The 25,134-nt window shown below is 24.9% G+C and overlaps 1 protein-coding gene across 4 annotated transcripts in view; it reads right to left on the reverse strand.

Moving 5' to 3' along the window:
- The window catches only part of LOC127281631 (GATA-binding factor A-like), a 64,878-nt gene that overhangs the window by 39,373 nt on the left and 371 nt on the right, over positions 1-25,134 (reverse strand). For 2 of the 4 annotated variants that reach the window (XM_051305626.1, XM_051305480.1), the window contains exon 2: positions 23,920-24,038. In XM_051305626.1, the coding sequence (XP_051161583.1) occupies positions 23,920-23,978 (59 nt within the window). In that variant the 5' untranslated portion in view covers positions 23,979-24,038. Of the gene's footprint in view, positions 1-21,654; positions 23,200-23,919; positions 24,039-24,828; positions 25,019-25,134 lie in introns of those variants that run through there. The other 2 variants (XM_051305556.1, XM_051305705.1) reach the window with 2 other exon arrangements.

The raw sequence follows: 25,134 nt of genomic DNA on the forward strand, positions 1-25,134 counted from the left end.
CAAAATACACCGAAAAGTGTAGAAAAAAATTGACACCCAGATCCGAGTAGAGGAAGACCCTTTTTATGACCAAAAACGCATCCAAAAGCATAAAAAACTTTCCAAAAAAATTCAATTTTTCTTAGGCAGAAGATTTTATTGCATATTCTCGCACAAAATACACCGAAAAGTGTAGAAAAAAATTGACACCCAGATCCGAGTAGAGGAAGACCTTTTTTACGAACAAAAACGCATCCAAAAGCATAAAAAACTTTCCAAAAAAATTCAATTTTTCTTAGGCAAAAGATTTTATTGCATATTCTTGCACAAAATACACCGAAAAGTGTAGAAAAAAATTGACACCCAGATCCGAGTAGAGGAAGACCCTTTTTATGACCAAAAACGCATCCAAAAGCATAAAAAACTTTCCAAAAAAATTCAATTTTTCTTAGGCAGAAGATTTTATTGCATATTCTCGCACAAAATACACCGAAAAGTGTAGAAAAAAATTGACACCCAGATCCGAGTAGAGGAAGACCTTTTTTACGACCAAAAACGCATCCAAAAGCATAAAAAACTTTCCAAAAAAATTCAATTTTTCTTAGGCAAAAGATTTAATTGCATATTCTTGCACAAAATACACCGAAAAGTGTAGAAAAAAATTGACACCCAGATCCGAGTAGAGGAAGACCCTTTTTATGACCAAAAACGCATCCAAAAGCATAAAAAACTTTCCAAAAAAATTCAATTTTTCTTAGGCAAAAGATTTTATTGCATATTCTTGCACAAAATACACCGAAAAGTGTAGAAAAAAATTGACACCCAGATCCGAGTAGAGGAAGACCCTTTTTTTATGACCAAAAACGCATCCAAAAGCATAAAAAACTTTCCAAAAAAATTCAATTTTTCTTAGGCAGAAGATTTTATTGCATATTCTCGCACAAAATTCACCGAAAAGTGTAGAAAAAAATTGACTCCCAGATCCGAGTAGAGGAAGACCCTTTTTATGACCAAAAACGCATCCAAAATCATAAAAAAGTTCGCAAAAAAATTCAATTTTTCTTAGGCAGAAGATTTTATTGCATATTCTTGCACAAAATACACCGAAAAGTGTAGAAAAAAATTGACACCCAGATCCGAGTAGAGGAAGACCCTTTTTATGACCAAAAACGCATCCAAAAGCATAAAAAACTTTCCAAAAAAATTCAATTTTTCTTAGGCAGAAGATTTTATTGCATATTCTCGCACAAAATACACCGAAAAGTGTAGAAAAAAATTGACTCCCAGATCCAAGTAGAGGAAGACCTTTTTTACGACCAAAAACGCATCCAAAAGCATAAAAAACTTTCCAAAAAAATTCAATTTTTCTTAGGCAGAAGATTTTATTGCATATTCTTGCACAAAATACAACGAAAAGTGTAGAAAAAAATTGACACCCAGATCCGAGTAGAGGAAGACCCTTTTTATGACCAAAAACGCATCCAAAAGCATCAAAAACTTTCCAAAAAAATTCAATTTTTCTTAGGCAGAAGATTTTCTTGCATATTCTTGCACAAAATACACCGAAAAGTGTAGAAAAAAATTGACACCCAGAACCGAGTAGAGGAAGACCTTTTTTATGACCAAAAACGCATCCAAAAGCATAAAAAACTTTCCAAAAAAATTCAATTTTTCTTAGGCAAAAGATTTTATTGCATATTCTCGCACAAAATACACCGAAAAGTGTAGAAAAAAATTGACACCCAGATCCGAGTAGAGGAAGACCCTTTTTATGACCAAAAACGCATCCAAAAGCATAAAAAACTTTCCAAAAAAATTCAATTTTTCTTAGGCAGAAGATTTTATTGCATATTCTCGCACAAAATACACCGAAAAGTGTAGAAAAAAATTGACACCCAGATCCGAGTAGAGGAAGACCTTTTTTACGAACAAAAACGCATCCAAAAGCATAAAAAACTTTCCAAAAAAATTCAATTTTTCTTAGGCAAAAGATTTTATTGCATATTCTTGCACAAAATACACCGAAAAGTGTAGAAAAAAATTGACACCCAGATCCGAGTAGAGGAAGACCCTTTTTATGACCAAAAACGCATCCAAAAGCATAAAAAACTTTCCAAAAAAATTCAATTTTTCTTAGGCAGAAGATTTTATTGCATATTCTCGCACAAAATACACCGAAAAGTGTAGAAAAAAATTGACACCCAGATCCGACTAGAGGAAGACCCTTTTTATGACCAAAAACGCATCCAAAATCATAAAAAAGTTCGCAAAAAAATTCAATTTTTCTTAGGCAGAAGATTTTATTGCATATTCTTGCACAAAATACACCGAAAAGTGTAGAAAAAAATTGACTCCCAGATCCAAGTAGAGGAAGACCTTTTTTACGACCAAAAACTCATCCAAAAGCATAAAAAACTTTCCAAAAAAATTCAATTTTTCTTAGGCAGAAGATTTTATTGCATATTCTTGCACAAAATACAACGAAAAGTGTAGAAAAAAATTGACACCCAGATCCGAGTAGAGGAAGACCTTTTTTACGACCAAAAACGCATCCAAAAGCATAAAAAACTTTCCAAAAAAATTCATTTTTTCTTAGGCAGAAGATTTTATTGCATATTCTTGCACAAAATACAACGAAAAGTGTAGAAAAAAATTGACACCCAGATCCGAGTAGAGGAAGTCCCTTTTTATGACCAAAAACGCATCCAAAAGCATAAAAAACTTTCCAAAAAAATTCAATTTTTCTTAGGCAGAAGATTTTATTGCATATTCTCGCACAAAATACACCGAAAAGTGTAGAAAAAAATTGACACCCAGATCCGAGTAGAGGAAGACCTTTTTTACGACCAAAAACGCATCCAAAAGCATAAAAAACTTTCCAAAAAAATTCAATTTTTCTTAGGCAAAAGATTTAATTGCATATTCTTGCACAAAATACACCGAAAAGTGTAGAAAAAAATTGACACCCAGATCCGAGTAGAGGAAGACCCTTTTTATGACCAAAAACGCATCCAAAAGCATAAAAAACTTTCCAAAAAAATTCAATTTTTCTTAGGCAAAAGATTTTATTGCATATTCTTGCACAAAATACACCGAAAAGTGTAGAAAAAAATTGACACCCAGATCCGAGTAGAGGAAGACCTTTTTTACGACCAAAAACGCATCCAAAAGCATAAAAAACTTTCCACAAAAAAATTCAATTTTTCTTAGGCAGAAGATTTTATTGCATATTCTTGCACAAAATACACCGGAAAGTGTAGAAAAAAATTGACACCTAGATCCTAGTAGAGGAAGACCCCTATTACCACCAAAAAACTACCGTAAGCATAAAAAAGCTTAAAGCATAAACACCCACCTTAAAGCACCCTCGTCTTTCTCTTACTCTCTGACATTTTTAAGTAAAAGCTTGATTGTATAATATTGTATAATAAAAAGAGTAAAGCATGCGTATACGATGATGTATTTCTTTATACTTTAATGTCACGTGTCGAGGATATACTCAAAAAATTAGAATAAAGCTCTTATACATGTTTTAATCATAATGTTATAGAATAAAGTTAATAATATGAAGTTAACTTCAATATATGTTTCTGGCACATCAGCTTCTCTAAATTTTAAAATTTATTAATGATATGATAATGCGTGCACTGGGTGTATATTAAAATTTATTTAACAGTAGCTTCTATATGAATTACACGCTATCAATGCTTTCTTAATTCTGATTCAAAGTAATTACATTAAAATTAATGTTTCCAGAGTGTAGATCTATGGTAATTAAATTCTTTATAATGGAATATATATCTATAACTGTTAATTATAATGCATAAGTATAGCAAACATTAAATATAGGCTTTCCAAAATGCAATTTTTTTTAATACGAAAACATTATCAGTTAACTTTAAAGTATCAAATTGATCCAAACTTTTATATTAATATTTGATACTTTTTATTTAATTGTAATTTTATCCCTATATTAATCATTAACAATTTCCTTGATTTTCAGTGCCTGATGAGACTTAATGTTATTAAAATTTTTACTGAAGTAAATTTTAGTTTCTATAAATTCCACCTATGTCAAATATCTAATACTAATTCAAATTTAAACAATGAGAAAAATATGCTATTAAAGCCAAAGATATAAAAATTATTAATTCAAAATGTTATAGAATCTATATAATATTTTACAAATTCTACAGCATATTTTTGAATTAGTAATTTTTATGCCTTTGGCAAAAAATGCTATTGATTCAATAGCATATTTTTCTCAGCAGAGAATGCAATATTTTATTCTTAATTTTCAGTATAAATTTTCCTTTATTTTACACATAATTAAAAAATATATATTTAAATCATTAAAAAACTATATATATAAAATAAAATTGATATAAATGTATATGTGTGTATATAAAATTTGAAGCTATAATGAATCGTCACATCTCGCGATCCTGAAACTGGTCAAGGACCAGATCATCGCGAGAAATCATAAATCCTGCATAACGGGCTTGGTATAGAGATTTGCTGCCGGGTTCGCGCTTGGTATGGTTATTTTTTTTTTCGTTTAAGATTAACGATGCAAGTCATGTGAGAGTGTATATGTATATACGTGTATATATATATACATATACAACGATTCGCGACGTCTTCTCCTAGTTTTATGTCGTCGCGATTATTCCACCTAACTTTGCAATAAGTCTGGATTCGCTTTCGCGTTAATAATCACTCTTTTATGGTGATTTTCTATTAGTGTATATATATATATATATACATATTATCCTGTTAACACATTTGCGCGCACATGGATATGTTTATAACACACGCGGTGTAGAGTATATACAGTAACTTATTGTTATTATATCCTTAGGCAGTGTGGATCATCACAAAACCGTGGGAAATTATTTTCAGGCGCAAAAATATATATATAAAAGATTTATTTCATTCAAATAATTGGTTCAATATTTGCGCGTAATATTTCCTCAATATTACATATGTAATATTTCCCATGCATTTTATTCTTACAGTAGGAGGCCATTTTCACCATGTAGAGAAATTTAATCCTCCGAGAGGTTAAAGGCAGTGGATATAATCTGCGTCTGCGCAGAAGCAAACATTCTGCGCAGACGCAGAATATATCTACTGCCTTTAACCTCACGGAGGATTAAATTTCTCCACATGGTTAAAACGCGCTTACTATGTATAAGAATAAATAATATTCTTAAAAGAATATCTTTTTTCGATGAAGTTTCATTTAAATTGCGCGGTGAAATTACTCCAAAATGTTCTAAACTCTTGGAGTGGAACATATTTATATATATATATATATATATAAAATTTAATAGACCTACAAGAGCTTTTGTGTTTGCGTACTCGAGTCATAAATAGAACATATATGTCAAGATTACATGACAGTAGATTATTATCTATTGTGTATAGCTGAATGGGATTTTAAATTAATCGCTTATGTTATATATATTTGGATCGGATTGAATTTGCAAGAGAGCTTCTTGATAAAGTTGTGTTTGTATATATATATGTATTGAGAGAGCAACTTGCGCGGCTAAAGACCCGTTATATCGGATGGACGAGGTAATTAATTTTGCTTGCAAACGCCTAGGCACTAGGACTAGGCCAATGCAAACACCTTCGCCAAGCATATATGCAAGGAACAACTCCATGTAACCATTGCTAATCCTTCCTGACCCGTCGTCTTGGCCACTTCGTCCTGATGCCAGGATATAACTGTATTCTGTCAGACAGAATTGCTACCAGAAGCGAGAGAACATGAAAGAAAAAGGGAGAGAAAGGAAAGAGATATATATATATATATATATTTCTATATTGCGAATTAAGAGGGTGAAGGGAAATACAGAGTACAATAACCTACAAAAATTTGCGAAACAAAATACTTTTCGAAAAAGAAATTAAAAAATTTTTTTAAAATTTTTTTCACTGAAAAGGAGAATAATTTTTAAATTTAATAAAAAGAAAATACTCTCTAAATCTGAATTAGTAAAAATGTTTACTAATTTGAATTAGTGACTCACTTTTTGCTTTAGAATTAGTTAAATTTTACTAATTGTTAGTAAAAGTTACTAATAATTAGTAAAATTTTACTAATTCAGAAGCAAAAAGTGAGTCACTAATTCAAATTAGTAAACGTTTTTAATACTAATTCAGATTTAGAGAGTACTTTCACCATTGATTCAAAGATAAATATTATGTTTTTTTTCATTTAAAATTGTTCAAATATTAAAAATGATTCCTCTATAAGCGAGAGGATGTATAGAAAAAAGTGATCTTTTGTATTGCACCGAAAACCCCGTAAACTGAAACTAAGAATACTTAATTTAAGAATACGAATCATATGTAACAGGAAAAATTGTTTCACTCTCTAAATCTGAATTAGTAAAAATGTTTACTAATTTGAACACAGAAAATTATAAGGTATTAAAATAAGCTGCAACGCCTATTATTTTAATCCAATTTTACTAATTTTAATACCAAAATGGATTAAAATAAGTAAAATTTGATTAAAATAATAAGCGTTGCAGCTTATTTTAATGCCTTTTAATTTTCTGTGAAGTAGTGACTCACTTTTTGCTTCTGAATTAGTAAAATTTTACTAATTATTAGTAACTTTTACTAACAATTAGTAAAATTTAACTAATTCTAAAGCAAAAAGTGAGTCACTAATTCAAATTAGTAAACATTTTTACTAATTCAGATTTAGAGAGCAAAATAAGAGGGAAATCTAATTCTAAGGAATATTTCTTATCTTCGTGTTTTTTAAACTAAAATTATACTCTCTAATCTCACTCATTAAAATTAGTAGAAATTTTCACTAATTTAAATTAGTGAACGAATCCTAATTCAAAATTAGAGAGCACAGAAATACTTGTATTTTGCGCTCACAGAAGCCATTCTCATATTTTATAGATTTAGAATTATAAAGTATATACCTATATAAATATTTTTTTATTTCTAACAAGTTGATCCAGTTTCCCGATTTCATGCGCTAAATCAAGTCGATAGTTTCTGAAATTACGATGCTTAGAAATATATATATATATGTTGTTATATAGAGTTCACGAGTAGATGACTTTAGAAATAGAGAAAAAATTTTTTTGTTTTTTTTTTTTTTTCGCCGCAGTAGCAAAGTAGAACGACCTCGTATCATGATAATATCTTACAATCAGACGCGTAATGTAGTTAGAGATATTTTAACGTGCCGCTTGACCATTAAGCGAACCTGAAATGTAAACCATATTTTAATCGACAATAACACACCGCACCAGCAAAGAAGAAGATTACACGATGAGCGCGCCTCTGACTTTCCTAAGAAACGAGTAAATTAACCGGCTATTAAATGTTAACTTAACACTATAGGTTCACTTATATCTTATATATATTTTCAATAATAACTTTACTTCATTACATATAAATAAAAATATAATTTTTCTTTTAATTATTTTTCAATTTTTGCGAAAAACAAATTTTTTTTTTTAAATTCTTTGACAAAAAAATATATATTCTTTTTCTTTAATTTTTTCTGTTACATATATGTTTCTTAAATTAAGAGAATTTTTTTCTGCGGAAAAATTTAATTTTAAATATATAAAAGATTTCTTTGAGAAATTTTTCTTTAATACAATGAAAATTTATTTGTTGCTAAACAAATTATCTTTGATTTAAAAAAAAATTATCTTTGTTTCAAAGAAATGTTTTATTTAATTCGAATAAATGTTTCTTTGATTTAATGCACAAATTTCTTTCATTCAAAGAAAATTTCTTAGAATCTAAGAAGTTTTTTTGTTTCAAAGAAAATTTTATTTTGAATAAAAGAAAAAAAAAGTCAAAGAAACCTTTTCTCTGGATGTACATTCGTCGATTACAAAATCATCTTATTTATAAAGGAAATAAAATGCATTTTCATTTAAAGAACAAAAAAAAAAAAATTAAGATTATTCAAAATGGTTGAAACTGAAAAATTGAGATAGATTTAAAAAAAAAATCTGTTTCAGAAAAGTGATTAATTTCGAAATTGTATAAATACAATATAATTCGTTTATAATTAATCTCGTGCAGTTATAAATGATAGAGAGATTTATCGTTTTTCGCTTATATATATTATCTTAAATTTCCATTTCGAGTATATATCTGGTTTAGTGAGAATTGTATATAAATCATCATGGGACAAACGAACTAAGTTGCATTAAAACGCTATTTGCACCGGTAAGTGCTCGTCAGAATGATTTCTCTTGCCTATACGCATAATCGTAAATTATATCAACACCTTCGTGTTTCATTGGAGGCGAGATGCGCCCACACGTTCTTATATTGGTAATGGTATAGAGTATATATACATATATATATGTATATAACAAACCGCATCTACCCACCGTGAATATGCGTATCACGAGAATTTCAGAAAAAAAAACCAAAAAAATTTTATAAAAAAAAATTATATAAAGAAACTTAGGTTTACAAGTTTTAACTGTTATTTCGATTCAAATTTTTGAATTTTAAATTAACTTCAAAAATTTTCATAGCGTATATATTTTTCATGTTAGATATTTTTATCTTTTAGTTTTATATGCGCGCGCACTCAGAGAAAAATATGTTTGAAACAACTAAATTTTGGTTAAACCAATTAAATACATTTGTTATACAATTCAATAAACATTTGGTTGATTCAACTAAATTATTCAATTGAATACAAACCAAATGATTTATTGCTTTGACTAAATTTTAATATCGAAATAAAAATTTTTTTCCCTACAAATAAAAAATTTGTTTGATTCAAATAAATTATTTTATCGAACTTATTTGGTTAATTTAAATATATTTTTTCGTTAAGTAAATTATATGTAGTTTGTTTAAATGTCTTAATTTATTATTTTACATGTATTTTTAAATTAATTATTATTATTATTGTTATTATTATATTTTGTCAGTATGCCGAAAAAAATGCGGTTTAATTTAAAATGGGAAAACTTTTGCAATTTTAATAATAATATATATTGTTGAGTCAAAATGCAATAATCCGCAATTGGAATTGAAATTTTTATATAAAAGCATTGAGCGTAAATTGATTGCAGTGATTATGCGCGTTAGCGCTTTTCTTTCGTGAATCGGTCGTTATTTAAAGATGTTCACCTAAACGATCCTGCAAATGGCTCAGCGTGTTATAACTGTCAGCATACGTTTGCTGCGATTCGCTCGTTCGCCGCGCGTTGAAAAAGAAAAATAAAAACACAAAAAAAAATTCCCAACTCGTCGCAACTTTTCGCGTATATATATATATATATATATATACCAGACACGCGCCGTTAGCTTTGAAAATCCAGGATATAATATGGAATAGCATGGCGTTACGTATATACGATCTAGTACCTTCTCGATTATCATGTGGTCGGATAAGTACCTTGAGGCTCACAATATATATATATATATATTTGCACATATACACACATGTGTAGACAACACTCTCTGTCCTTTTCAAATATAAGCATGTTAACGTTGAAATTATGCATTTTACAGGCACCTATGACCGCTTTATATATGTCCATGGTACAGAGAGTGTCTCTCTGTCTTTTTCTCTCTCAAGTTTTTTTTTTATACCACCTGCGTATATATATATATATATATATATATATATATATATATATAGTTACCCTCGAGGCTTATTTTTACTTTTTTTTTTATTTATTTATTTTTTACTTTATATATATACTTAATTTACAAACCACGCAAGCTACTATATACTTATTTGAATTTCCGCGTGTATACCGCGTTTATTTTTTACTTAATTTTATTACTTTTTCGCAGACTCGCGATTGGACAAAAAAATTAATATTTACAATGTTTTTACTTTATACATGTATATATATATTGAAATTTTTATTTGAAAATAATATCCTGAATATTCTATTTTCTTTGTTTAAAATTGTATTTCTATATTGGAGTCGTTTTCTGAATCAAGGCGCAATAAAAAGAAAATCTTATTTTAAGATGCTCCTGAATTTAAATTAGCCTTGAAAAAGTCAGGTATACGTATATATAAAGTAAATATATATATATATATATATATATATATATATATATATATATATATATATATATATATATATATATATATATATATATATGAATTAATTTAAAATGAAATTTGCCTGATAATCAAGATCTTCAGAGTTAATTTAAAAAACTATATTTAAAAAAATTTGTTTACTAACGAATTAGTAATTAATTACTGGTAAAAAACATTTTTTTCACTAACGTATTAGTAAAATTTAACTAATTTAAAAACAAAATATCATGATATTAAAATCAGTTGAAATTTTTACAAAATCAGATTTTTAAATTATAGGTATATATATATATATATATACATTAATGTATATATCTACATTTTAATTCAGGATAAAAATTATTACTATATTCGTATAAGGTAAAATAAACTATGATCACTCGCTAAAATGTGTTCGATTAAATGAATATAGATATATTATGCCATAAATAGAAAAATTTATAAATGAATAACAATTTTCAACACTTCTCTTTGTCAAAAGATTCCACCGACTAGAAATTAATGTCCTTCATTTACAAACCAAATGGTCTTACAAGGGAGGGCAATAGTATTAGAAGGGGAAAAATAGCAAAGCGATGACTCGCTCTCTTCTTTCTTTTATATACACACATATACATATATACAATCAACATATTACTTTCTCTTAATTTTTTAATTTCATGTGTTTTAGGATTTTAATTTTTCTTTATAAATTCTAATTTTTTTAAATAAATAGTAAAAAGAATTTCTGTAATATTTTATATATGAAAATTAATACTGAAACATTATTTATATTTCAATTTTTTTTTTTACTAATTTCGTTATTATTATTATTATTATTAGTTTGAAGTAATTTGTTTAAAAATTGGATTAATTTTTATCACGAAAAAATATAACCACTGCTGGGATTCGAACCCTCGCTGACACTTTGCAACACAAGTCGAGAACGCTAACCACTAGGCTAATATCTATATACCACTGTAAATTAACAATTCTCATAAGAAAAAAGTAATAATAAGAAACTATTAATCCTCTCACTAGCATTCAAGAAGAAGAAAAAAAATTAATCAATCGTGTGGATAATTTTGAAAAATCTTGAAATTTTATATAACTTTTATAGTTTGGGAATTAACAATTTTATGGCACACTCAATATCCATATGTATATATATATATATATATATATATATATATATATATATATATATATTTATATATTGGAATATATCTATTAAATTCTTTCAAAAAGTAAAGTGATTCTACCTGCGCGCGGGTTGATTTAGTATATATAATGAAAAAAAAAGAAGAAGAAGAAAGAAAAAAACTATTAAGCCTAAGTAGCTGCCGTTAATCGACCTCGGCAGATACGTCGTGTAGCAGAAAAAAGACTGACGACGACGCCTACGCGATCGATGTTCGATGGCCATCGATTGAGTTGCTCCTTCCTTGATAACGATCTTGATTCTCTCCATCCTTTCCATTTCTTTGAATTCGACCGAAAATCCAAAACAAGTTGGACCACATCAATGTTTCCGTCAAATGAATTTTTTTTATACATATACGAGACCGTTAGCGACAATATTTTTTTTTTATTTAATAAATCATTTTTTTTTTAACGTGATCATTTAATTTTAATAAATATTTTTTGATAGACACATAAATAATTAGAAAATAAAGCGAAATAATTATATTTAAATATTTCTTTTCAAAAATAAATCTTGTTTCCTGAAAGTACGATTAGTTCAAGAGTATCAATTTTAGCACAGTGGTTATATACTCGACTTTCGTTACGAAATTTGAGGGTTCGAATCCTAACAAATGAGTAGGTTTTTTTTTCAGCGGTAAAAATTAAACCAATTGTAACATATAATTGGTTAAGAGGAATAAATAATTAATTTTTCATTTTTAATAAATAATTTTCTCTATATATATATAATTATATCGTATAAAATATGTAATTAAGTTTCTCTATATATGAGAAAGATTTTAAACACCTGATAACAAGCAGAAAATAAACCCCCTTGGAGAACGAAATAAACGTTTTACGAAATTAGTGCGTCATTTATAAGCTGTCTTTTCTAACGATGACCCTCGGAAACGTCCTTTTCGACCATCAAATTGTACCTACATAAATTATTCTAGCCGTTGCTCTTTTAATGAACCTGAAACGGAAGTGTCGGTTTCAAGCTGAATGAATGTTGAGGAATTTTTTTCTCTTTCCCTCTCTCCTATTTTGGTCTATAACTATATATATATATATATATATATATATATATATATATATATATATATATATATATATATATATATATATTGACTTTGATCTTTCTCTCTCTCTCTGTTTTTAAAAGTCCATTCACCGCAAAAGTTTTAGTTTAGGTTTCGTTCTTTAAGGTTTCTCCTGTTGTTAAGAATATTCTACCAATTTTTTTTTTCTTTTTGAAACTACGATGAAACCAGTTTTTGTCAGCTTTTACGGAGGTCCTGATCTTTATTTACGATACTGTCACTGTTTTTATCTATTTTTTTTTTTTTTTTTGGTGTGTGTGTCTGATTCTCAATGAAATGAGACAGAACGCCTATAAGCGGATGTGTGTCCTTAAGAGACCGGAAGATATGATTTTTTTTTTTTGTTTTAAGTGAACTGGAGAATAATAGTGAGAAAATTTTTTTTGGAAAATTTGACAAAAACAATTATTTAACCCATTATTAAACTTTATGTATATGTAGGTATCAAAAAAAGCCACTCTATATTGAAAATAGTAGCGCAAATCGAAATAATGATTTTTGAAGTTTAAATTTTTTTTTCTAAAATATTTATAAAAATTTTTATAAACAATTTGGTAAAAATAATTCTTCTTTGCTAAACGGACGAATATTATAGTTATTTCTGTGCGAGAAAGGGAAATATTAATCAATATCCGTTTTTGGAAAAACAAAAATTTTTATATTAATTTGTTTTTAACAAAATTTGCTTAAAACAATAATATTTATATTAATTTGTTTGTAAATATTTGTTTTAAACAAATTTCTTTTAAAGAAACAATTTTAACATTGCCATTGAAAAAACAATTTATTTCATTCAAATAATCAGTTAAATCACTATTATAAAATAAATATTTACGTGATCCAAATAATTTTTATTTGAATTAAACAAATTGTATTTGAACGAATAATTTTTGTATATTTGAAACAAATACCATTTAATTAACTTATAAATAATAATTATTTAATAGAAATAAATATTTAGTTGATAATAGTGAAGTAACCGCAATTATTTGAATTAAATAAATTTTTTTTCAGTGTAATAATTATTATTATCCGTTTATAAAATTTTTTTTTATCAATTTGTTTATAAATTTATAAAAATGATGGTGTCTTTAAAAATTATTTTTTTTCTAAAATAAACAATACTAATAAAATTAAAATGATATTGAATTTTAAATTGACTTTTTCATTTCAATTAAGAAAGTATCTGTGTGAGAAGATAAATTATAACAGAATTGTACATTAAGGTTTCAATATAAGTTCTTTGGATAACAAGGAAGAACAATGCTATCTATATCAAAGTTGACTAGCTAGTTTTCAGTATCGTCGCTTATCGTTTAAGCGATGTTCCGTTTCGTATATATATATATATATATATATATATATATATATATATATATATATTTTGAACGTCCTCTTTTGTCACAAATGTGACATTAAAATATGCGGGTTTCCGTTTATATTTCATTATGACGAGATTTTACACACTTTTTTCTCCCCCAATATTCACAATCGATATTAATTAAATATATTCTCTATAATAAAAATTTTATTTGTGCCAAACAAAATTTTTTTCTTTGAAACAAATAAATATAATTCTAATATTTAGCTCTGATGAAAAATATTTTTTTTATTTGAATTCAAATAAATTTCTATTTTCGCGGTTTGAATTAAAAAATTTCTTTGAATGTATAAATTGGGTATATAATTTAATAATTTTTTTTCGAAAAAATAATATATGACAAAAAGAAAAAAAGGTATATAAAATTTAACAAGCCAATATATATATATATATATATGTAGGGACAAGTAAAAACTGTTTTCAACGGAAGTGAAGTAAAAACGTTAACAGTGCCAGCATGGTGATAACATAATCGTTGAAAGCGTCGATAAAAAAAATCGTCTTCCTTCAAAAAGGAAACAATCCATTTTAAAATTATTTGCAAGTGAAATAACCCTCTGTAATTTGTTGGACTTTTTATCATTCTCTAAAAAAAAAAAACGCCTTAAAAATACCAAAAATATATACATTTGGGCATTTGATAGTTTTTCAAAACATTTTGTATTTTTTTTTTTTAGAATTATAATATAATATTCTTGAAATAAGAATTTTTTGTTATTTTCAGAATATGTGACACGGTCTGAAGAAAAGGGGGCTATGTTAAGAAAAAAAATTTATATAGGTTATGTTGAAAATATAAAAAGAGAATCATCAATACAAAATCGCATTGATGTTTAAGTTTTCATATACATCAAAAATATTATTAAAAAACTAATTTTAATTTTAAATATATATATAATTAAAAAGGAACTTTTAATCAAGGTAAAATTATCATAAACATAACCTACAAATTTTTGCTTTTTAGGTCCCTTTCTTCAGAGTGCGTATCACATATCATATAACCGCGACAGAATAAAATTCGTTGATTAATATTCTTTCATTGGAGTCAAGATTATATTTTTTAATTAAGAATATTTTTTGTGCAATCATTGCTGTTTTTTGTTTATAATACATATATTTATATAATTGAACACTTAATTTTTTTTTTAATTTTAAAAATAATAATACTATATAATAGTATTTTTTGTTTTTATATAAATTTATGAAAGGTTCTTAAAGACAAATCGTTGTAGTTTCCAAAATTGCTTTTAATAGCTCCTACCTATATTCGAATCTTCGAGTAAAATGCTAATTTGCACATTTTTATTCTCTCTTTCTTTCTCTCGCAAAAGAGGAGAATCCTTCGCGAGGTGTTTTTTAAAATCGACCATATCATACAGTTTCCGGGAATTTTAGCCTTCGAATTCCATGGAAGTTAAACTCGAAAAAGGTACTATTTTCTACGAAAGTTGCCTGTGTTTTTTAGAAGGAAGAGAAACCAGATAAAGAAAGAAAAAGAACAGAAAAAAATGTATAAAAAAAAAAACTTGGTGGTTCAGTCAGACAGCTTGAAGTGGCGCTAGATTCTTTGAAAGGTATTCGGATATATTATAATATGCAAGAGAGAGAAAGAGAGAACAAGACCATATTCTTTTCTCACTCTCACATTCGACGCGATTCTTGAATTAAATGTATATATAAAACTATAGAGAGGACTATGAAGTTTCTTGGTGGGTTTTTAGGCCTAATTAGTTGTCGCCCGACGTCTCATCGTCTTGTGTTTTTAAAGTGCCTCGATTTCACGGCCATCTAGTATATATCTAAACACTCTTTATAAAAACAAAAAAAAATTATTTTTTACCTCATTTTTTATTTGGTTCCCTTTTTTATCGGGAAAATTTGAAATTAATTACATTATTATTAATTAGGTATAGAAATTATTATTATTATTACACCTAGAGAAATATTTTATTTCAGGTAAATAAAATTTATTTAAATCAAATAAAGATTTAATTTAGTACAAATAAAATTTTTATTTAAACCAAATAAAATTTATTTGACTCTGAGACAAATATATCATTTCTCTGGGTTTATATTATTATTATTATTATTATTATTATTATTATTATTATTATTATTAATTAAAAAAAATTATACTAATTAAATTTTGCAAAGAAATGAATATTTTTTGAAACAAATTCGGCTGTAATACCTATATAAAATTATTTGGTTGAATATAATAAAAATATATATATATAATACAAAAATATAACTTGTAAAAAAATTTATAATTTATAAATCCAGCTTTCTCTTTGAAAGTAATTTAATTTAAATAATTTCAATTTATTTGTATTTATATTCAAATATATAATTGCAATTATTCACAATGTCATTAAATATATTTTTTTTTATAAATAAAATGGATTATTTTTTTTAAATGCGCGCGATAGTGCATACATATATATATTTATTTATTTAATACATTGAATGATACTCATTAATTTTCTAATCAAATATAACTATCATTGAAATACTAATAAATTTTCAGAAACAAGTAAGAAAGAGTTATATTTCTATTTTCTAAAAATATCACGCATATTATCATTTTAGTTTTCTTTTTAAAATGAAAGTTGTCTACTACTGTACAAAAAAAAAAGTTTGTATATATTTATTTGTTTGATACAACTATTAGAAAGTTGCATTTGAAAAAAGTCGAATTTAAAATATAAAAGAAAGAATATAAAAGAATCTGTTTTTAAGAAGAAAATGTTTAAGAAATTCAAAAGTGCAAAAATCATTTCTATTTGAGAATATTTTTTTTTTGTATTATTAACTAATTATTTTATAATAATAATAATAATAATAATAATAATAATAATAATAATAATATTTTTCTATTTAATTTAGGGTATGTATTATTTTTGTGGCATTTTTAACATGGCATTGAATTTAAAATATATAAAACTTCGGTAATAGCAAATGACGATCGCAAATAATTACAAAAAGTATAGGCGTTTAGATAAAGTAACAGTATGTACATATGTATATACGTTTTAATTTATATATTCACTAAGGAATGGGGAAGAGAATTCTTGAAAACGAGAAATTTTCATAAAAAATTACTGTCAAACTTGGTAGTTTTCTATATATACTTTAATTTAGTACAGTACTTGAACTCATAAAGTGCATATAGTATTAATTTTAAAGGAAAAATATAAAACAGTAATACTACATACGTATTTCTACATAATGTATTGTGTGTTTCTATATATACCAACGCTAAAAAAATAAATTTATTTGATTCAAATTATTGATTATTATTAAATAAATAAATATTTATGCTTGGATCAAATATATTTTACTTGAATTAATTAAAATTTGTTTGAATCAAATACCAATTTAATTGACTCAAATAATTAATTATTTAATATAATTATTTAATATAATTATTTATTATATAATTATTATTTGATATTATTATATTATACTATTATATTATTTGAATTAAATAATTTTTATTTGAAACAAATAAAATTTAATTGATTCAAATAAAGATTATTTGATTCAAGGAAATATTTATTTAATAATATATAGTAATCGATTATTTGAATTAAATAAATTTTTTTTTCAGTATTATGCGACAAAGTAAGAGGAATGTTTTGACAGAAAAAATTGTATATTTTTTTGGGAATAGGATTTTCGTTCGAAAACCAATCGAAAACGAAAAAATGAGAAGAGTCAATTGTTTTTTGAATTTGGAAAATTAGTCTCGATATTGTATATATATATATATATAGCAGAGGAAAGAAGAAGAATATTGGAATATGGCACATGTATGAGGTTAAAGTGTCCATATACGGGTGTTGGTGCGTAAATAAATAGAATTCATGAGGTACTTTATGTATACAACTACTTATCTGCAATTTTTCTGCGGGAAATGGCTATTTAGATAAGATGACTGGAGAGAGCCATGAAGGTGCCGCCATGCCTCAACGAATTTTCAGCTTCACTGATAGACAACATATACACACATTTATATACAAATCTTGCGCGACTATATATATAAACAATTTTTTTATATTTGTAAATCTACATAATAATATAGTATCTTTGAAAAATTAAAATCCATTGACTCTCGTTGCTTCTTTCCGTATATATATATATATACACACAAAAACAACCTTCATAGTTTAGACAAAAGTCATAAACCTTCTGTCTATATAAGTGTTTTTAGAAATAAAGGGGTGGTTTTTTTTTAAACTTGATTCATTTAGTACCTAAGCTCATTGAGTGTGTAAATAATTTTCCAGATACGACAAAAATTTAATATTCATTTTATCGAAGACTCACAAATTTCATTATACAATATAAATTTAAATTGTGATAGTGGAAACTAATTTGTTATTCTCTCTAAATATCCTATAGCTTTTTTTATAAAAAAAATTATAATTCCTATATATTTATAAAATTTTTAATTGAAGAATAAAAGCTAAAAAAAAATTACCTTTTACTCTAATAATTATTTATTTTTTAATTAAAATTCATCACTGAAAAATACTCTTAATTGAAGAATATATCTTGACTCATATAAGAATAAAATCGTACGTTGAATAAAATTGCGACTACTGGCGCAGTAATGGTATTGCGTCAGTTGCGAACTTCTAATTATTTCTGGTAACTAAAAAAAATTTATTTGATTCAAATAATCGATGACTGTTATCAAATAAATATTTATTTGTATCAAATAAATTTTTATTTGTATCAAATAAATTTTTATTTGTATCAAATAATTTTTATTTGAATCAAAATAAATTTCTTTTCTATTTAATAATAGCAAAAATATATCAATTTTTGTACCGATTGTTTATCCGCTATTCTTTCTTTATTTACACCTAGAAAAATTTTTCTTTAAATCAAAGAAAAGTTTCTTTGATATACACCCAAAGAAATGATTTATTTGAATCAAATAAAATATATTTTAGTTAAATAAATGTATATTTGTCGCAGAGCCTATATTAACTTATTTATTTGGCGTAAATAAAAATTTTATTTGTCAGAAATAAATTTTTTATTGGCTCAAATAAATTTTTTATTTCATTGAAAAAAAATATATTAGCAACAAATAAATGCGAGTTAGTATAGGCTCGGAGACAAATATACCATTTCTCTGAGTGTAGGATGAAAGAAATGTTTTCTTTAATTTTAAGAAAATTTATTTTGATTTAAAGAAAATTTTTTATTCTAAATAAAACTTTGTAAATTGAAAAAGTATTTAAATAATGTTTTTTTTTTAATCAAAAAAATTGTCTTTAAATCAAAGAAAACTTTTCTTTCTTTCCTCTTAAAGAAACATTTTTCTATGGTAGGAGAGAATTTCTTTTATCAATGGGAATAATTCTTCTTAATCTTAATTGTTTTTTTTAAAAATAATTTTCTTTTAAATAAACATGTTGCAGTGAAAAAAGACGATTAAAAAAAAAACATGTAAATTTAAAGAAAATTTTTCTAAATTGATATTATTATTATTAAAATTGGTAATAAATATTGTAATATATTTACACCGTTAAATATCACATTTAGGTTATTTTATTTTGAAGTTTTATATTTATAAAGCTTTAGTTTTCCAGTAGATAATGGTAGACTAGATAAGAAAATTTCTGTCGTTCTTTATATTATGTTTTAACGTTATAAGAATATATAATGTCATGCTACGTAGTTAAATATTTCATATTTCCAATCGCGCAATAACCTGCCGCTGATAAAACATATATTGCACGCTATTTCATGATTTATATTATATATATATATATATATTTAAGTTCTGTACTATATATTATACAAAGAAGAGCTGATATTTTTTCAATATAATAAAAATGTATTCTTAACGTAAGAATATTGAAAAATTATGAATAGAAAACATATATTTATCTCAGAGTCAAATAAATATTTATTTGTTTCAAATAAAAATTTTATTTGCGCTAAATAAAATTACTATAGTTAAATGTTTTCAAAAATAAATTATAGTTAAGAAAAAAATTACTAATTTATTATAATTAATTTTAAATAAAGCGAAAAGTTAAAATTTTAACTAATTTAAATTATACTTTAAAAGAATAAACTTTTTTTTTAGTGTCTATAAAAATGGTGAATTACTATACTTATTTACTGAACAACACGCTTATATATATATATATAGTGTTAACAGCAATTGCTTAAATGAATTGTATAATTTGTAATGAACTACTCAACGAATTGAAGTCTAATTGTTTTTTTATGACTGCAAAAGTGCTAGAAATTTATCAGCAAACGGTTATTTAATTTTACATTTATCCTCAAATTTTAGTCATAAATTTATATATCTTCTAACTTTAATAAAGACAGTATTTTATTCAATTATTTATTATTATTATTATTATTATTATCTATATGCGAGATATTCCGTTTACCGTAAATTTTAATTTTTTAATATAGTAATTCAAAATTTTAAGGAAGAATCAGACAAACAATAAAAATAAAAATTATTTTTTATTTTTGAATCATTAATTAATTTAGAAACAATATAAAACTTTGTAATTATTTATGTCTAAGTATATATATGAATAATTTAATTTTTTTTACATTCTGCAATTTGCATTTTAATAAGAATTCAAGTTTTTTTTTTTTTTTTTGACAATAGGCAAACGATTTAGTTGAAACCATATAAAAATTTAATAATCATTTTTCATAATTGCACTGAAAAAAAATTTATTTGATTCAAATATACCTGTGTATTTGGTTATTATCAAATAAATATTTACTTGAATCAAATATTTCTTATTTGAATCAAATAAATGGTATTTTCTTGAAATACTGAAATATTTGATTCAAATATTACACGGAGAAAAAGAAAAAGTAATTTTTACTACTTTCAGAGTAAAACTGGAGCAACTCGAAGTTTCTGCGCATCTCTGGCAATTTTTACTCCAAAAATAGTAAAATTTATTATTTCTGTAGTAAATTTTACTGTTTCCGTAGTAAGTTTTACTATTTCTAGAGTAAGTTTTACTATTTTTGGAGTAAAAATTGCCAGAGATGCGCAGAAACTTCGAGTTGGTCCAGTTTTACTCTGAAAGTAGTAAAAGTTACTTTATAAAAGAAATCTTTTTTCTCCGTGTATATATTTGATTCAAGTAAATATTTATTTGATAATAACCAAATACACGTATTTGAATCAAATAAATTTTTTTTCAGTGTGTAAATATTTTTTTTTAAACTTTACACAATTACAATTTTTAATTATTCTAAAATAATATTACTCGCACACTTTTACTAATGAAATATTTTTTTTTAATTAAAAATCCGAAAATTTAAACTGTTCATCCAATTTTTCGTTACCGAGTTTTTTTTTTAAAGCATTTTTAAAAATCCAACTTTTTTCTTATCGAATTAATTAAAAAATTCAATTTTTAATAAAAGTTTAAAGCAAATTTATAATAGAAATTTTAATTAAATTTCTGAGAAAAATTTAAAATAAATTTATAATAAGAATTTGAAGTAAATTTATAAAATAAATTTTATTTAAATTTGTTAATTAGATAATGAAAAGAAAAATTTATTTGATTTAAATAATCAGTTTCTTGCCTATTATCATATAAACGCATTTATTTGAAATAAATAAATTGTATATTTAAAATAATAATTTCTGTGTTTGAAATAAATAAATATTTATTTGATAATAGTCAAGTATTATTTGAATCAAATAATTAAAGATATAGTATATGTATGGTTTATAAAAACAATATAAATTATAAAAAAAAAATTGATTAAAATAATTAGAAAAAGATGAAAAATAAAATAAATCTGATGAAGGAGGACATACGTGCGCGTCTTATTGTTGTTTTAAATCAAAGTAAATAAATTTATAAGCCTATATAGGAGAAGGTAAATACCAGAGTAATGACCTGAAGAGGAGATATACTCACGTATAATCAGTTTGAGGTTGACATGGCCGACATCGGCAGTTGAATCCGATAAACTAAGTCGCGGTAAATTAAACACGTGCAATTTTTCCGCACACGTATATATATAGGTTTCGTTTTGTTCGTTTGTCAAGGATATATGTATATATATACATATATATATATATCGCTTCCTTCTCGAATAATTTCTTCGTCTTCGTTTCTCACACACGACTTGAAAGTCTATTTAAATAATTAATTGTCGCGCGCGCGACCGCCCAGCCGCCGGTAATTAATTAGTCTTATTCGCGCCGCACACAAGAACTCTCCGCCGCGATAAGTAAGTTTCTTCGTCGTTATAATATGTATATATATTTGATTCGCTAACTCTAGGTATATCAAAAAAATGTGTCTAGAAAAATTCAAAATAAAAAAATTACCACAAAAAATATTTTTTTTTTCTCTATACAAATTTTTATTTTAGCGATCTTATGCTTCTTTAAAAAAACAATTTTTTAAAATTATATATTATTAATTTTGTTATTTACTTATTGGGAAGAAAAAAGGATTTTAAATTTTCAAAACTTAAGCGCCGACGGTTTCCATTCGCTGACGCAGAGAATTATCCTTTGCGAGAATAATCGCGATGATTTTGATAAATGTTCACCATTATAGGCTAAACTTTGTATATTTATCGCTGTTGATATTAATTTTATTTTTGCATTTACTTTTTCTTTTATAGACTTTTATATTTATCTTTTTTTTACTATAATGATATTTAGCCAAATTTTCCAATTATAATTACTTATATTTTTAGCTTTTCCACATTGCGCCACTGAAAATATTTAGCATTTGTTTTATAAAGTAATGATCTTCAAATTTTACTATATATATATGTATAATTTTTTCTTAATGTTCTTGAATCCTCCTCTCCTTTTGATTTTTGTTTACATTTCTAATGATATTTTGTTATTTAAACTTTTCTTCACTGCTGCGTTTTAATTTTTTTTCTTCCTAATGATTTTTTCTAAACTTTTCCAAAATAACAGTTCCATTAAACTTTAATAATTATTTATTTTTTAATTACGATTTTGTTAAAAAATTGAAAATTCTTTCTCGCAATGATGATAATTATCAGTAGAAAATTGAATTTGCATATTTAATCCTCTATTGCTAATTTCCTCGTTATGACAACAATTTCACTAATCCATTGATCCTGTTTTAATCCTTATATATCGATTGTAATTCCTCCTGGGCTATGAAATTAAATGCCTTCTCATACACACTGTTGATTTTTAAATTTATTAATCATTTAAAACTATAGAACAGTTTTTTTTTAATTATACAAATTCAGTTTAGTTGCGATCACTTCACAAAAATGACACTTAACTTTTTTTTTCATTATCAACGCACAAAAAGAAAATAATTTTTTTTTTTTACATTAAAATGACTCGCGTTATTTATGTGTTTTCCCGCGTTTTAAAAAAGGAGAGCAATATATATATATATATATATTGGATAAATAGTAGGACGTGGTGCAGTCGTTGGCTGCAACTTTGAAACTGTCCTGGACAGTCACCTTTTGCTGGCGTGAAAGAGGGAGGGAAAGAGTAAAATAAAAAAAAAGGATAATAAGGAGGGGAATTGTATGTTGTGTAAAAGGAAAAGAACTTGAAGGTGGGATTTAAAAGTTAAAACATGCGACTAGGCGTTTCTTTAGAGAGATAGTAAAGAAGGCGGAGTTTTACGCCCACGAAATAAGACTTACGAACGCCTCTTCTTCAGATTTATATTTAAAAAAAAATAATAATAATAATAATTAAAATCATTGATATTTATAAAATATTATCAAAAATCAAATATATTTCATGATTGGAAAATTAATGAGTTCAGGGAATATGTCAGATTATTTTCATATAATTAAACATTATTTCTTTGACGGAAATTTGCATAAATATACACAAAAAAAATAATATTGAAAATTATAAATAAAAACTTGTTACTTCTTTTTTTTTAAAGTATTTTTATAATTTATTCTTAAATTTTTATTTTATTTAAATTTAGAATAAATTAAAAAAATATATTCTAAAATTAGTGCCAAATATATATATATATTCTTTATTTCAGAATATTTTATTTGTGTAGTATAAAAATTTTTGGTTATAAAAGTTTTTGAGTTTCATATACATATATAGAAAATTCGTATAGCGTTTATTTTTGAAATAATTTTTATGCTAATTTTGTAATTATTAAATTTTAGAAATTTGGAATATTTAAAAAAAAACTTACTCCGTTAACATATTGTCGACAGTTGCAGTAGCTGATCCTTGAAGTATATATATGGTCATATTATCAAAGATTTATGATGAAAAATGGCGTGTGTAATTTCCTGGTTTCGCAGTAATAATCTAAAAAAATATAAAACATTAATTGTCGAAATAAAAAAAAAAATGTCCTGGAATTATTTATTAATAATTATAAAATTATTATACGTAAGCTAAATTAAATTTTCACTAGTGAATAATTTTTTTTTTAAATATTAGAATTTTATAAAATAAAATATATAATAAAATTTAAATTAACAAAAATTAGAATCAAAATTTTGTGTAAATAAAATAATAATTATTTAAATATTATAAATATTAGAAAAAAACGAATTATTGTTTATACTATTTAATTTAATTATTCAAATACGTTTAATAAATATACGTGCATAATATTCAAATAATAAATATTTATTTTTTTTTTAATATAAATGAGACAGTGATTTAATTAGGAAATTTTTATCAACACCGAATATGAGATAAGTGTATAATAAATCTACTAAAATTCTCAATTTTTCTAAAATACATGGAATTATAGGTTAAATAATTCAATTATTTTAACCGTTTATTAAATATAATATAATTAGAAAAGTATTACGAAAGAAGCAAATGTTTTTTTTTAAATTTTAATTCTCTAAGTTTTTTTTAATGCGCTTTCTAGCTAACAATTATATATTTTAATGTAAAAACAAGTAATTTTATATTCCAGCAATAATTGACATTTATACATTGCTCTAATGTGTCAACTATTAATTTCTTATTCTCTATAAAATGTAATTATATTTAACGTTTAGCTTAAAAATAATTTCATGTTGAACAAATAAATATTTAACGTTTTATACTAAGTAGCAATCTTATATATATATATACTTACATATACGAGATATAATTGACTAATTTGAGAAAGTTGACAAGATAAGGTTATGATAACACATTTATAGATTTCGAAATGCAAATGGCAATTTAATATATGTATTTTACGAAATAATATTTCAATAAATAGTATTTATTCGTTTATGCCAATAAATCTAAATATTTATACTAATCTCCCCAAATATCTTTTTATAAACAATTATAACCTTTATTTACTTTAATTTCTAACAAAAAAACTAATTTAATAAAATCTGTTTACAACTGTCACCACGAATTATATGGTAACATAACCTAAAATACGGTGTCT

This window comes from Leptopilina boulardi, unplaced genomic scaffold (genome assembly GCF_019393585.1).
Source record: "Leptopilina boulardi isolate dan_hultmark-lab unplaced genomic scaffold, ZJU_Lbou_2.1 LbouV2_1, whole genome shotgun sequence".
NCBI lineage: Eukaryota > Metazoa > Arthropoda > Insecta > Hymenoptera > Figitidae > Leptopilina > Leptopilina boulardi.